This window comes from Rhinolophus sinicus, chromosome 5 (assembly GCF_057876585.1).
Source record: "Rhinolophus sinicus isolate RSI-liver-muscle chromosome 5, RSI-T2T, whole genome shotgun sequence".
NCBI classification, from domain to species: Eukaryota; Metazoa; Chordata; class Mammalia; order Chiroptera; family Rhinolophidae; genus Rhinolophus; species Rhinolophus sinicus.
Window position 1 is genome coordinate 97,623,177 of NC_142505.1, and position 16,311 is coordinate 97,639,487.

The 16,311-nt window shown below is 37.0% G+C and overlaps 1 protein-coding gene across 4 annotated transcripts in view; it reads right to left on the reverse strand.

Moving 5' to 3' along the window:
- The window catches only part of GABRB2 (gamma-aminobutyric acid type A receptor subunit beta2), a 206,469-nt gene that overhangs the window by 28,993 nt on the left and 161,165 nt on the right, over positions 1 to 16,311 (reverse strand). For 3 of the 4 annotated variants that reach the window (XM_019740757.3, XM_074313868.2, XM_074313869.2), the window contains 4 exons: positions 16,105 to 16,242; positions 14,309 to 14,461; positions 10,521 to 10,765; positions 6,059 to 6,172 (listed from right to left, as the gene is read on the reverse strand). In XM_019740757.3, the coding sequence (XP_019596316.1) occupies positions 6,059 to 6,172; positions 10,521 to 10,765; positions 14,309 to 14,461; positions 16,105 to 16,242 (650 nt within the window). The remainder of the gene's footprint in view (positions 1 to 6,058; positions 6,173 to 10,520; positions 10,766 to 14,308; positions 14,462 to 16,104; positions 16,243 to 16,311) is intronic. The other variant, XM_019740765.3, reaches the window with a different exon arrangement.

A 16,311-nucleotide genomic window follows, 5' to 3' on the forward strand; every position in this document is an offset into this window, starting at 1 on the left:
CTAATTTGTCTTGATTGATACTTTCTTCTGCCTCTTTTAGGTAAGTTGTTGCTCTTTTTTAAATTCTTGAATTGTACATTTAATTCAAACTTTAAAATTACTTGCTAGAAAATTGTTTGAAACTATAACTTTTTCACTGTTAACTATTTTAACATCCCCTAAGATTAATTATGAAGTATATTAAATAGCTATTTTTCTAAATGTTCTTCAATTTAATATTTATTATATCTTTGACACATAAGTTATAGAAAGTGAGTTTATACAATTAAACTTTAATATATTACTTAGGTAATGTTTGTCATTTTCTCTTTTTATTTCCTATCACTTTAATTTATTTGGATGCTATTCAATTTGAATTTCATAGATTATATATGAATTATTAATTAATAATTATATCTTTATTTTGGATCACAATTTTTATAAAGATATCTGCCAATATTTTTAATCTTCAATTCATCTTTATGAGTAGTAATAGCCAATCCTATTGTCCTTTGGATTTATATTTGTCTCATTTGTTTTTGCCTGTGGCTTTACTTAGAATATTTTCTGATACTTGACTTTAGAAGTATTTCTAATAAATAGCATACGTTTAGCTGCTTGATTCCATCTGAGAATCTTATTCTTTTGAGAGGTGAGGTGATATACGCTCTAATTATAACAGTTAAGACAAGCTTGGTCTTCATTTTACCATCTTCATTTCTGCTCTAAATTTGCTGTTAAAGTGTCCTTATCTTTATTTCTGATGTCTAGCTTCAGCAACATTACCTGCATCTTTCTTTATTCTATTTCTTTCTTATTATTACAGCTAAAGTTTTTACAACATGAATTGTAAGTTTTTAATTCTTCTACCATTATGGTCCTCAGACTTCCATGCCTCAGAGTAAACCACAAAGATCTGAGAGAGAAAAATGTAGATCCCTTAGCTTTCCAATTAAATATTTTGATTTAAATGTGTCCAGTGGAATCGACTTTTTAGGCAAGTCGTCAAGATGACCCTGATGTAGGTATTCTACGGGAGTCCCTTTGAGAGACACGGTCGTAGCGGTTACCTATGTTAATTTAAAACCTCTCCTTAGTCTCTAACTTCTCGATTCATAAACTCTACAAATAAGGGTACATATTTGAGTTCTTGCTACAAATTAGAAAACAAACACTATTTCCATCCTCAACAACATCCGTCCCAATTTTTGTTATGTATCTTCAGGATTACTTTAAAAATATTTTAATTATCTTTTATTCTGTAACTTTAATTTTTGAAGTTGTATAGCTTTAGTTCTACCCGCTATCTTTAGTTCTAAATGATAGCATACCAGCTTTTCCTATTCTAAAGTTTCTTACTTTACCTTTTTTAAGGGGCTAAACTTTTTTATTAAGCTATTATTTTACTTTTATAAAAAATACAGACTCACTGATTCTACGTTCTCTAAGATCTTGCATATTGAGGAAGACTGTCTTTCTTTTGCTTTTATATATCAATAATAACATTCTTAGGTTACACTGTCTCCCCCTCTAAACCCTGTCATATTTTTCCATTGTCTTATAGACAATGCTAAAAATGGTAGTTTGAGAACTAGCTTTTTTTATCTTCCTTGCAGGTCATTCACATTTTCTGACTGAAAGTTCAGTATTTTTAAATGGATATAATGTGTTGGTAACGAGATTCTATCATTTTTATCTCAGAATCTAGTATATCCTTTTGGTGTACTGATTAATTTCATTATAGATATGTATACATATGATATACAGCATAGTAGTTAAGAGTGTAGCCTCTAGTCATATTTTCTGTTCAATCATTTGTTAGCTGTCTAACCCTAAGTTAATTACACTCTCTGGGTCTGAATTAATCATCTCTAAATATATAACAATATAGGGTAATAATAGGGACTTATGATGTAACATATGCAATGTCTAAGAACGTAGAAGGCACTCAAGAAGTATTATTAGTGTCATATTATAATTAGTTAATGTCAGATTTAAATACAATCACGTGTCACATAACGATTTTTCAGTCAACAATGGACCGTGTATAAGAATTATAATACAGATTATAATAGAGCTAAAAAATTCCTATTGCTTAGTGATACAGCCATTCTAATGTCTTAACATAACACACTACTCATGTGTTTTGGTGCTACTGGTGTGGAAAACCCTACTGTACTGCCAGTCAAATAAAAGTATAGCACGTGCAATTATGTACAGTGCATAATACTTGATAATGATAATAAGTGACTATGTTACTGGTTTATGTATTTACTATACTATACCTTTTATCATTATGTTAGACTGTATTCTTTCTATATATTAAAAAAAAATTACTGCAAAAGAGGCTGCCATGTTATGCTGGCATCTGCCTTATAAATCTCCTGTTCACTGTATCTTTTGATTGCATCATTTTGTCTTGTGCTTGATTTAATCTTGTATTGTTGTTTTTTATACAATAACATGCTGTATAGGCTTGTAGTCTAGGAGCAATCGACTCTACCATATATCCTAGGTGTGCAGATGATACAGCTATGCTGTACCGTCTAGCTTTGTGTAAGTACAGTCTGTGATGTTTGTACAGTGACAAAATTGCCTAACGATGCGTTTCTCAGAATGTACCCCCCCGTTGTTGAGTGGCACATGGCTGCATTTTTTTTTTTTTCTATTCCATTTTCTCCATTCTGTACTTCACTAATGTCATGGTTGTTCATGTTTAATCTGCTGTACTTGTCTTTTACATTTATTATGTTTTTCTCTAAATGGTTTTTCTCTCTACATCTCTTTTCCTCTGCATTTGGCATGTTTTTCTATGGCCTGAACTTTGTGTTACTGCCCTGATGTTTTGCCATACTGATTTTCTCTTTCTTATTATTTTAGATATAATTATTAGTTTCTATAAAGATTGCTTTGCCTTCATTTGTACCTTTTTAATCGTCTCTTGTTTTATCATCTCATTCTTGACCTTTCGTTTCATAGTCTCTTTCAATTTTTGATAAGAAAAAAACTTTTGTTATGAAAAAGAAAATTTTTAATTTATCCTGAAATACCTTTTTTTTCAATAAAATAGTCATTATTTGTCTTTTGCATGCTGAATTCCGAGAGAGAGAGAGAGAGAGAGAGAGAGAGAGAGAGAGAGAGAGAGAGACTGACTGACTCATTGGTAATTTTCCTGCACAGCTGCCATGCTGTTTCTTTGTTTAGATGCTTCATTTTGATGTGGGCTTTTTATAGGGTTTTCCCATTTGCTCAACTCTAGCTTGGGTAGATGTCTCTGGATCCTGCTTGTACCAATATTGGCCCTGCTTATGCATCTCTGCCTCTCTGCAGAGCCTAGGTTTGAGTTGGGTGTTGATTGTTTTTGTTTTGTTCTTCTATTGCCCTCTCATTCTCTATGCCTTTTGGACAGAGAGGAGAAAAATTGCACATGGGGTTTTCAATACTTCTGTCTCCACTACTCTAATACTTTTCACAACTGAACACAGTTAGACATATGGGTATGTGTGTGTACACTACCATGTTGTTCTCTCTCATATGTTGCTAGTAGGCACGTAAACTACAGAACTTTTCTAGGGAACAAATCGGTAATATGCATCACCATTTTAAAGGCACATGATTTAAGACACAGAAATCCCATTTGAAGAGATAGATTGAGTCAATAGTGTGAAAATATGTCAGTAATGGGATGCTTATTTTAGAGATGTTTATAATGGCAAACCATTTAGAAACAATGACAACAGGTGCTCTTTACATAAATTATGGTACATCAATTCAAAAAAATGTCTTGTAGCTATTAGAAATGATGTATACTTATACTTAAAGATACAAAATGAGTGGAAAATAGCAGTATACACAATAGTAGAACATAATTATGTATGTAAAAGGATGTCACTAACTGTGAATAAAAGCCACTGTCAATAATACTTCTATCTGGATGTGGGGGTTTGGGTGGTTTTCATTGCCTTTTGTACATTTTCAAAAGAGTGATCATGAATTCGTTTTATAATTAGAAAAATGGTAATAGAGCTAAAAAATGGAAAACTGAGGGAGACACACACTGTCCACTAGCACGACCAGAATAATAGCAACTATTTACTGAGTGTTCTTTGTCTGACACGGTAAAAGGCCCTGAACACAGTTATCTCATTTAATCCTCTCAGCAACTCCATGAGGCAGACATTAGTGTTTCGCTTTTCAGTTGAGGAATTTGAAGGATGGAAAGGTTAAACATGTCTAATGTCATACAGCTCATAAAAGATCACATCTGAATGTGAGCCAAGTTGAGTCTGATTCTAATGGGCACCATCTTCTTAGTACACCCACCCTACTGCTTCTGAGGATTGTCACATACATCTCGATGCTTTTACACATTACAGGTTTAACAGCTCATTATTTATACTTCTGAATACCCATTCTTATTTCATACTTTAAATATGAACCTAAAGAACTCAAGGGACAGAATAAAGACACACCCAACAAAGAAAAGTATAAAAGCAGAAAACATTAAGATTCATATTTCATTGTAAATCATTGAGCATTCGCTTTAACATGGCATCAGAGAGTATCATTAACTCTTTCAAGCCATGAACTGAAAAATTTAATGCACTGAAGAGGCAAATTCTCTTTAAAACATCCTCATGATCTGAGGATTTTCCTGAATTTTCATGTAACTCTACCCAATCATCAGACCAATCATGTAGTATATTTTCATTTTGGTTTGGAAAATTTGCAACGTTCTTCAACCATTTTCATTATAAACCCAAACTCCAACCATCAAACATGCTTTCTTCTTCATGATTAGCATTCTACCCAGAAAACTGCTCAATCAAATCAGTCTACTTAAATTTCAAAAAGAGTAGCTAGAATTAAAAACAAGAAACAGCAATAGCAACACAAATGAGATAGCCCGAGGGAACAGACATAGTAGAGACTGGATGTTTAGAGGATTGGGACTAAAATAGTGATTAACAAAATCTTAAACATCTCTTCTCCTAGAATCTACTTAGTACCGTTTATCAGACTGTGTTACTATATGTTACATAACAAGTATTGAAGTTAAAAAGCACTTAAAACACCAAAACAAAGTAGCAATTTGATAGGTCAACCATTCTTGTCCCCCACCCCACAGGCAATAACAATGAGGTATCAAGGAATCTGGGGTCAGAGCAACAAAATTAAGGAAGAACATGATACTTAGAAGATACAATATTGACAGCTCATCAGGCATCAAGTCCTCATAAGAAAGATCACAAGAATTTAATATCATTCACTGCCTCAGCAAGAAATAGAAATTAAAAAAACAAAACAAAACCCCAGAATTGGATAACTACTGGATGATAAGGTGGATTGGTGATGGTTATCATCCTCCTCCTCCTCTTCCAATAGGAATGACAATTTGCCAATTAAGAATTACAAACATGAGGATTCCGAAAGTCAATTTGAAGTATTAATATTAGCCAACATAGGCTTTCTTTGTAAAAGTTTGTTGAAGTCAAGAGTTCTGATAAGGAACAATCTCAATGATTGCCTCTTATCTCTCCATAGTGATAGGCCTGCCTACATAATGCTTATCTGTAAAATAAATAACAACAAAGCAACAAGGACTTGATGCAAACATAACATTCCCAGACATAATCATCTAGGGCAAAAAACAGGTTCCTGAATTCTGAGTCAACCAATAGAAGGAATGTCCAATTTTCCACCTATTCCACTAACCCAAAGAAACACAACAAGAAAGCCAAGCAATGCCAGAGTATGTAATAACACCCTGTCCTCTGAACACAAATAAAAAAGTATCTCAAGATATGACCCACTTGGTTTCTCTCTCTAGCACAACAATAATGACTGAATGGAACACTGAAGCTTAGGTTCATCACGGCTACATTTAAAAAACAAAACAAAAAAAAACACCGGGAAAAACCCATTAGGGTCTTACAAAAACATTTAACTTATCCCAAGTCTGTGAATACAAGTCCACAGGATATCTGCAAAGACCCCATACATTATTTTAAAGGGAACAGCTAAACAAATTGGCTTGAACAGAAATACAAATAAATGGATTAAAAACTGGCTATCTAACCGTATACAGAGAGAAATCGTAATTGGTAGTCCGTCTAGTTGGGGAGAAGTTTCCAGTTGGGTCCCACAAGGATCGATATTGGGTCCCATTTTGTTTAATATCTTTATAAAAAATCTGGAAGACAAAGTAGAGAACGTGCTAATTAAGTCGACTGATGCCACTAGATCAGGATTGGTGGTTAAAGTAAACTGGACATAGATAAATGCTACTGGTCTTTAGAAAGACCGATGAGCACAGAGAATAGAACTTCTAATTAGTTATATCTTTTAAATGTATTATTTAAAAACCTAAATTCCAAGCACTAGAAATAAATAGATTGAAAAGATCTTAGTGGCTTTGCATAACAGAAGATTAGGTACAGTGGGTATACACAGAGACACAACACTCATAAATGTAAATGAAGAATGCCCCCAAATGGAGACCTCATTGGTGCAGCTTTATTTGGAAACCTGGTGGTTGTAGGTCTCTCAATTATAAAAACATTGGGGTCATGAAAGAACCAATGGGGTGGAAAGGCAGAAGTAACTAAATTCACAAATACATATATACTGAGTTATTGGCAGAAAAATAAACAAGGAAACAACATAAAACTTAAATGAAAAAAAAAGGAGAGCTGAAAACTTAGAGACATGAGCACGAAAAGTGGGTGAAATTAATCAAAAGCAAATTCTACACGCATACACACACACAAACACACACAAATAGAAGAATGCAAGGGATAACAGGAAGGATTCTCCTAACACGAGGATAGAGATTATATTTTTTTGAACTACTCCAGAAGACACTTGGGGGAAAAAAAAATGTTCAGCAGACCTTTTGTTGGTTTGAGGTTTATTTTAAAAATCTTAGTATTTCACAACTTAGTTTGTCATATGAAAACAACTGTTAAATTGACACTGCTTGTCAGCCATGGACTCTCATGTGTAGACAGGTGGGTTTTTCAGGTGAAATGAATATATAAATTAATGGGGAATCAGCTTTTTAATTTTATATTATTTTTTCACTTGCTAGCACAGTGGATCACACACTGGGTAAAGACTGGAAAATTCAGATCAAGTCTCAGAAATTTCGTTAACTTTGCTATACAACATTGGATATTTCACTTTCCTTAAGAGTCTTAGTTTCTGCATCATTTAAATGACAGGGTTTTAAGAGTGGCAGACGCTCCTATTAAAATAAAAATTTACAGGAAACTAATAGAGAGAAGAGATCAGAAAAATGTGAAAGCATGCCTGCTGTGGAAATAACGTGGGCTCCTGCTCAGCTAGCCTTCCATTTGCATCCCTCTCTGACCTCAAGGCACAAAACAGTATAAAAATCACTTTAGATGATCTGACTCGCTGCTTCCATCTCTAGGAAACCATCAAAAGGAGGATAAAAAAGTCAATCCTTCCCTCCAGAGCTAACAATACTTAGTTGATTATATGTGCCCTATTTTGGGGAGGGGGGCTTTAGAATGACAGTTGAAAAGAAGGGACCTGTCTGATAAAAAAAAAAAATAGAGCAGGTTTATTCATGATGCTGACACAAGGGAAAGCACTGTGCAATCAGAGCGCAGTGTGTATCTCCCCTCACCTTTCCTGCTGGGTTAAAAAAGAAACCCAGAGAGTCTGGAAGTTTAGATGACCACCTTTTGGTTTTAATCTAATCAAAATAGCTGTAAGTATTCTGGCCTAAGGAATAATTGATAAAGTCTGAAGTACTCCATTTGCTGTAGATTTTACAGCTAATACCTGTTGATAAATGGTTTCCCTGCTTTGACTTTAAAACTTCTGACCTGAAGCATTGCTCTCTAGATAATTCTGTCTCTTAGGAATGGGATTGCATCCTACATGCTATACATGTAAAATACACAAGCAAGCATCTCCATTAGGTCTGGAGGTTGTGCGTTTTATTTTAGAAAGTAATAATGTCTACTGTTTATAATACTTTAACCTTTTATTTCTATTTACCACTTACTGAGTGCTTACTACTGTGTTTCCCCAAAAATAAGACCTAACTGGAAAATAAGCCCTAGCATGATTTTTCAGGAGACTCATAATATAAAATAAACCCTACTGTATTACCCCCAAAATAAGACAGGGTTTTATATTACTTTTTTGCTCCAAAAGACGCATTAGGGCTTATGTTCAGGGGATGTCATCCTGAAAAATCATGCTAGTGCTTATTTTCCGGATAGGTCTTATTTTCGGGGAAACCCAGTATGTACTGAGGACTATGTTACCCTCACTATACATTATCACAAATAATCTTCACGAAAAACTATGAGAAAGGAATTAACCCAATTTTACAGATGAGGAAACTGCAGGTCAGGAAGGCAGATTTTTTTTTTTCCCTATTGTCGTACAATTATTAAACAGAGGGTAAATCTTGAACTGACTCCAAAATATTTCTTCAGTACCACTGTGCTAAAGCATGACTCCTCATGTCTACATGCTATGCTTGCTGATCAAAGAAAGTGGAGAAAACCACTTGCCTTAAAAAGAATTTTAAGAATTGGACAAATATCGTATTGTGTCTGGGCCTTAGTTTCTCATGTTTAAAAGCAGAGAAGCGGACTAGAGAGGGGCTTTTAGCTCAGTTATGTGGACATTTTGGGATGGGTCATTCTTTGCTGTAGGGGCTGCCCTGTGCCTTACAGGGGGTTGAGCAGCACCCAGGCCTCTACCTGCTAGATGCCGGTAGCAGTCCCCTGCCCCCAGTTCCAACAACCCAAAATATCTCCAGACATTGGCAAAGATCCTATGGGGGCAAATGTGCCTGGGTTTTGCGGACTGCTGTCCTAGAAGAAGGCCACGTATCTCCTTTCTTCTTTCATACTCTATGCTCTGACTTGTGGGTCCAACTTCAGCCAAAGGATGAGCTGTTTCATCACTATGGGTTACCTGCCCAGTGAGACGTTCCCTACCTCCATCGCAGTACACTGAATTTAAACTATCTGAGGCTCTCCAGGTTCAGTTTGCTATAAAACGGCCACTCTCTGGATCTTTAATTTATCATTTAAATGCAAACTGGTATGAAAAAATAGGGTAGATAAAGTGAAAAAAGATCAGATGTTATTAAGTCAGCTTTGCATTAAGCGACTGATTTAGACTCATTTCAAACTGCGGTCTTATGAGATAGTTTTATTTATTTATTCATTTTCTTTTCTCTACTAAGGCAAGGACAATCATAAAATGGGTTTAAATAGCATTCTCTCATTTGACACCCCGAGAGAGCCGTAATGCTTCGGTGGAATCTACTGACAGTTTTCAATAAGTGAAACCTCAGGCACTGCAGAAAATCGACAATTTCCTAGACCTGTGGTTCACTGGGTTTTAAGGGCTGTACTTAAAATTCGCATCATTACAAATAACATCTTCCAGGAAAGCAGTGCCTTTGATTACAGCATAGTCCAAAATCAAATATCAGACCTATAGCTACGTGGAAAAATATTAGTGAGTCAGAAGCTTTCCCTGGATTTAATCCAAATGAAACTCAGTGGTAGCCTTTATGTATGGTATGCTATCCTTGAAATTAAATGGATGTTAGAAACACTAAAATGTCAAGTAAATAATGATTGGTATGGTTAATACTTCCAGATAGTTTAAAAGTATTACTGTTTTCCTAGCTCCATCACTATGAACTCTGAGGCCCAGGCATAGCCCAGAACAATTTAACCAGAATTTCTCTTAATGCTCTCCCGGCCATTCATCTGGGCACTCAAAGTTGAGGACCATATCCTTCAAGAATGAACCGGGTTTACAACGGCATGAGAATTGTTCTTTGACTATGTCTGACCTGAGCAAGGCCGTGGCTGCCTGCAATCAGATGCTTCAGCGATTTTCAGTGGTACGTGTGCAAGGCATTAAGTAATTATCTGTCACTTGAGGAGAAAATTATTCTTTCCTCCCCTGCACTTCTCTTTCTATCCTTCTGATGGCTTCAAGGACAAAGTCTCAGTTTGCAGCTGGTGGGTATTTAATGCATCTCTGTGCTTGATTATCTCTCCTTTAAATCACAGAGAATTTAGAGTTCAGGCCCAGAGCCTTTATCTGGTATAATCTAGAATTTAATAACATAATTTTAGTTTTATTTATTTATATTTAAGTTGATCTTTAGCAAGTGATACCGATTTATGTGATAGGAAATTTCATTTTTAAATAAATTTAAATAAAGTGAGTAAATTTCAATAAGTCTAAAGTAAGTAAGAGGACGCATTATACTTACATACTGACAAGTCATAAAAGTGGTTCTCCGATGACGATGGTTGGGGCGACCCTAGTGTTAAGGTAAAGGGCATCTGAGTGGGTTTGGGCTGTAATTGTGTCTCCATCACTAATTAGCTTTGTGGTGTGGGGAAAATTACCCTTCTCTTCCCTGGGCCTTGGTTTCCTCATTCGTTAAACAAGGCCTTTAACCTATATTGCTGGCATTCTTCTATGCGTTTAAGAAGCAAGGAGGGCTTGCCCTCTGGATTTACCTTGTTGACATCCAGGCGCATCTTTTCACTGTTGGCACTGGCAGCTTTTTCAGCTGCTTTCTTTTGGCGTTGGGGTCCCCTCCCAAAGAAGATGTAGTTGACCAACGCATACTCCAGAAGGGCCATGAACACAAAGACAAAGCACCCCATCAGGTACATGTCAATGGCCTTCACATAGGGGATTTTAGGGAGAGTCTCCCGGAGGTGGGTGTTGATGGTGGTCATTGTAAGGACAGTTGTGATTCCTGGAAAGAAAATAAGAGAGAGTAATGATGCTTCTATTTCCTTGCTACTCTCATTACAGTTGGAAAGACTATTGTACTCTTTTACTCATTCATGTATGCCAGAAAATATTTACTGGGCACTTATTATATACCAGCTCTGTGACAGCCCTGGAGATAGGCATAAATCATTAATTTACACTAAACATTCATCATGTTAGAAACTTCTTTAATTATATTTTTATATTTATAGTTCTATAACTAGTGGGATAGGCTAGATATGTGAGCTGAATGCTATGTTAGACACGTATGTAGGGTGAAGTTGAGACTATAGAGAAAACCCTAGTTTCGTCTTGTGATGTGACAAGGAAGAGATGAAGAAATGAAGACTTTGGAGCTGCATCCTTGAAGAATGATTCGGAGTCACCCAGGCACCAAGGACTGAAGGTCCAAAGTGATGCAGACCTAACAGCATTGGTGGTAGAGAGAGCTTTCTGTGTAAAAGGGGGGCTTTGTGGGGTGAAGGTATACAGCACATCGAAAGAATCTCAAGAAAGTCAACATGGGTACAGTAGAGGATATGATGGGAAGAATGGGGCAGAGAGTGAAGATTAAGTGGGAGCTACATAACGGAAAGCCATATATACAGAGCTCAGTGGGGAGTCTGAAATGAAAATTGTAGGTAATGTGAGGCCACTGACCAGCTTTAAGCAGGGAGATATAGGGACAAATTGTGTTTAGGGGAATCATCTGGTAGCAGTGTGGGGGAGAGGGGGGAAGCATACATGATGGGGATAAAAAATACTAGTTAAGAGTTTCTCAGAATAATTTGAGTGATGGAAGGGAAATAATTTAAAACAATCACAATTATAGTACAATCAGTGAATGCATTATAAAGATGACATGGACAAATGATTTCAAAAATTTGGAAACTGGAGGTGGTAGTTAACAAAGTAGGAATCTAGCCCTCATGTTTCTAGATTGGGTAGCCAGGAATGTCATACAAAGATAAATAATACGGAAGTATTACATGATTCCTTCTGGGAATTGTCACACTAGGTGATGGCATTTATAACTATAATTATTCGTCCAGCTGAGTAAGCATCTCTAACAGCGAGGAGCAGTTTCCCTCAAAGGTATAATTGAAGGGATAGGCATAGATAAATGCTGGAAAAAGCACTGGGGGACCAGAGTCCTGAGTATGATATGGTCCAGCTTTGTGAAAATAGAGCTCAGAGGTCAAGACCACACAGATGGGAGGTTGTACAGGAAACATACGAACTGGAATCTGACTCAGGAACCTGTTTCCTAAAACACTACCTAATAACACATCCCAGAAGTTCAGTTTAATTTCTGTGATTTTTGGGGGGACTTACGTTTTCTCATTTAATTTTACCTCTCTAATAAGATCATAATATTAGTCATCTTGAAACATTTTCCAATTTCATTTTTCTCTTCATCATTTCAAATACAGATTATCCTGTACAACACGGGTCTCATAAAATTGACAATGCTGATTGTACTGTTTACCTAAATCTCATTTTAAGGTTATTTCTGACCTAGCACTCAATTATTCACATAAAAAATTGAAATTTCTTTTAAAAAGTAAATAAATTATTGATTATCCCTGTAATTGACATAAAAGAGATAACAAATTTTCCCTTAGGAACAATAGGATTTTTATAAATTTCACTTATTTCCTTTGTTCAGCAAATATTTACTGTTCACCATTTCACTATGTGAGACACTACAGACATCACAGAAGCAAAATTAGAATATGCACCCTTCTCCAATGGATCTTTGAGTATCATGAGGAAAAATGACATCACAAACCAAATAAATATAAATTATAATCGTGATTGGTCTACACAGAGGAGCTGTATAGCATTTTAAGCAACTAAATCACAGGGACTTGACTCCGTCCAGGAGGTCATTACATCTCCCTCTCATCCTTGACCCACCACAATCTAAGCCAAAGTGATCCCTTTAAAACTGAAATCAAATCACGTTACTTCCTTGCTCAACGACTCTCTAATTTCACTCAGAATAAAAGTGAAGCCTTTATTATGGCCTCCAAACTGCTTCATAGTCTTTCCATCCCCTCTTGCCCAAATGACCTTGACTCCTGAACTCTCTCTGTATTCACTTCACTGGCCACCCCACTGACACGCTGGCAGGTTCCTACCCCAGGGTCTTGAAATGTGCTCATCCAGATATCCATGTAGCTGTTCACCGCTCCAAGCCTTTGTTTTACTGACAATTTCTGAATAAGGTCTACCCTGATTATTCTAAACTGTATCCCCTGGTACGACCCTCCTCCCTTACCTTGCTCATCTCCCTCTATAGACTGACCATATTCTATAATTTGTTTGGGTACTCGATCTATTGCCTATCTTTTCTTACTGCTAGAACATAACTTCCAGAAGGGCACTGCTACATCTCCAGTGCCTAGTATAGTTGGCATGGCAATAGGTGTTCAACAAATAACTTGTTGGATGATTAAATAAATGACCTCTCCAAGGAAGTAACAATTGAATTAAGATCTCTTGGTGGAGGAGTTAATTCAACATTTTAAAGAAATTAGCCAGAACTCAAAATAATAAAGACAGTGTAGAAGCTCATAAACTCACTAGATTTGGAGTTAGCAACATAAACATGTTCAGGAAATCGAATTCATTCCTCTGGTGTTATAACAGAAAAAAATCAAGCATAGGATAAGTGATGCCATAGACGATTTTTCTACAATTTTCACTTGGTTGTTTCCTGCCCTCTGCCATACTACTCTAAAATGTTAGTAAGATTTTAGAATTATTTCTGCTTAGTTGTTAGTTACATATTACGTTTCTTTGTTTCTTGCTCAGAAGAAGGAAAAAAAGAAGAGTGGGAGGGAGCTCTTCCCAGGTAAGGAAACACAGATACAAATTTAATAATTATCAAGCAATGTAGTATGAACTTTGCTTCAATAAAAATATCACACTGATGAGACTAATTTCATTACCAACAGCTATATAGTTAACTAATTTTGACATGAAAGAGCTTCAAAACGTGCTTAATTGATTTAAGGCTCAATCAGATCACCCCAAGTCTGAGAGTCAAGTCCTTGTGCTGCGTGTATTCTGGTCTCGTCTGGCATCACAAATTCCAGGGGAAGGAAAGTGCATTTGCAGACACACCACACACACACACACACACACACACACACACACACACAAACACCACACACACACACACCGCATACCACACACACCACACACACCGCACACCACACACACACACACACCACACGCCGCACACCACACACACCACACACACTGCACACCACACACCACACACCCCCACACACCACACACACACACCACACAAACACATCCACACACACCGCACACCACACACCACACACCACACCCACACACCACACACACACACACCACACACCACACCCCCACACACACCCCCACATACACCGCATACCACACACCACACACCCACACACACGTACACACACCACATACACACACATACACACACACACACACAGTAAAATTCCACAAACAGAAAATGGCCTACCTAATGCCACTCTTGCAGCAGAAGCATCATAATTAATCCAGAAGGAGACCCAGGAGAGGATAGTGATCAGGATGGAAGGCATGTACGTTTGCAGGATAAAGTAACCAATGTTTCTCTTAAGCTTGAAGCTGAGGGACAACCTGGGATAGGAACCTAGAAAGGCAATTTTAGAACATCATCATTATCAATCAATACTTGTAGGATGCTTCCCCGTAGAGTCCTATAAACAGTTTGTACATCTTCCTAAACTCAATTTTAGCTCTGGGTCAAGAGCACTTTCTCCTGCAAAAGATGCCTGAGAACTCTGGGTTTTTACATAGCAGCAGTGACTCAGTGTTGAATATATCCCATACTCATCAATTATTAAAAGGATGCCTAGTTTTCTCTGCTTAGCCTCAGAGAGCGGATGAAAGATAACTCATTCTCTACAACTGTGATGAGAAGACAATTTGGGACAGTCCCTGTGTCCCCGCTCAACTGTTTCTCAGCAAGTCCATCTATTAAGTTTTTTTACATGTAAGATTAAGGCTGCATAATCTGGTGATAGTAAAAGTTACCTCTTCATAAAGCCCCAGGATGATTTTAAGCCTGGAATCAATGGCTATGCTTCAAGTAATATAATACCTCTCTGAAATTTTGTGAAGGTTTTCATGTGTATGCATTATTTTTTTCTGTAATTATTGCATCCCTCAGAGTCCTAAAGGGATTCCTGACCTGCCTGAAGGTGGAGAATCACCGGTGCTGAGCAGTATTTGTGGGAGACAGCTAAAGAATCACATTCCTAAAGCTAAGTCCTTTGTGGTGATCTGGGGTGTTACACTTTAGACAAGCTATGTAACAGAACACAGCCTTAGAACAAAACAGTTCACATCAATAAATGTGTGTTGGGGTCGTGGAGGAGTAGCCTAACTAATTGAAAGAAAGCCTTGTCTAGCTTTTTGAGGCTACACCAAGTGTCTTAATATTAGGAGTATTTTAAGTAGGAATTCATTTCTACAGTCTCAGGGATTCAGAGGACCTCACACTTAGGAAAAGCTGCTGTTATTATTCTTTTTTTTAGAGCTAGAGGCTGCATTGAATTCTTACCAAGTCATACAACGCTCGCCTGCAGTAGTTTCCAAGGACAGAAGTGCTTGAATCCTTTGCAGAGGGGCAATTCAAAAACTACAGTTACAGTACTAGCTGTTCCCTTAATTAATATGTAGCAAATTATTACTTTCTTGGGCTTTTTTTGTTAAAAAATTTTTCTAATGAAACCAAGCTAAAAAACCTAAAACCTCAATACTGGAAGTGTAAGGATGGCGAAGGCATAAGATAATCTCAACATCTGGAAGGGTTTTTAGCTCCAAAATAGGAGGTAAAGATACATAAAGAAATTCCTACCCGTTGAGGGAAATGTGAATTTCTCCTCCCCTACTCTCTTTAGAGAATTTCATTGTGATCAGACTTGAGTGAACTCTGACTTGACTCTCCCCAGGACATTTGGAAAAGAGTATGACCAATTCTGTGAAATGAATGACGTTGCGGGAACGACTCTGACCTCGATCTTCATTTCTCTTTCTGTATTCTGTCTCCAACAATTAGTCCCTGCTCTGGCAAGTGAGAGACACAGATCTAACCCTCTCAGCTTTGCCTTCTGGAAAATAAATGGATGGGCTGCAAATGAGCAATGGTCTTGAGGGGGAACTGAAGGTTTCCAGCAGATCTCAGGCTTCTAGAGTCCCCATCCTTCCCTGGGACCCGAGACCGAAGTAAGGGAAGACTCTTTTACCTTAATCCTCTTCCCCGATACCAACCTGTGGAAAACACCACCTTCTTGGTGATAAGTTTGTAATCTACGATAGAGAACTGTGGAAGTTCAATCTTCGTGACTCCTGTTACTGCATTATCATCACCACGCCAGTAAAACTCAATGTCATCAGTTGTGTATCCATCTGTAAAAGGAAACACACACACACACAAACACACACAGATACACAAAACAAAAAAACAAACAAAACAAA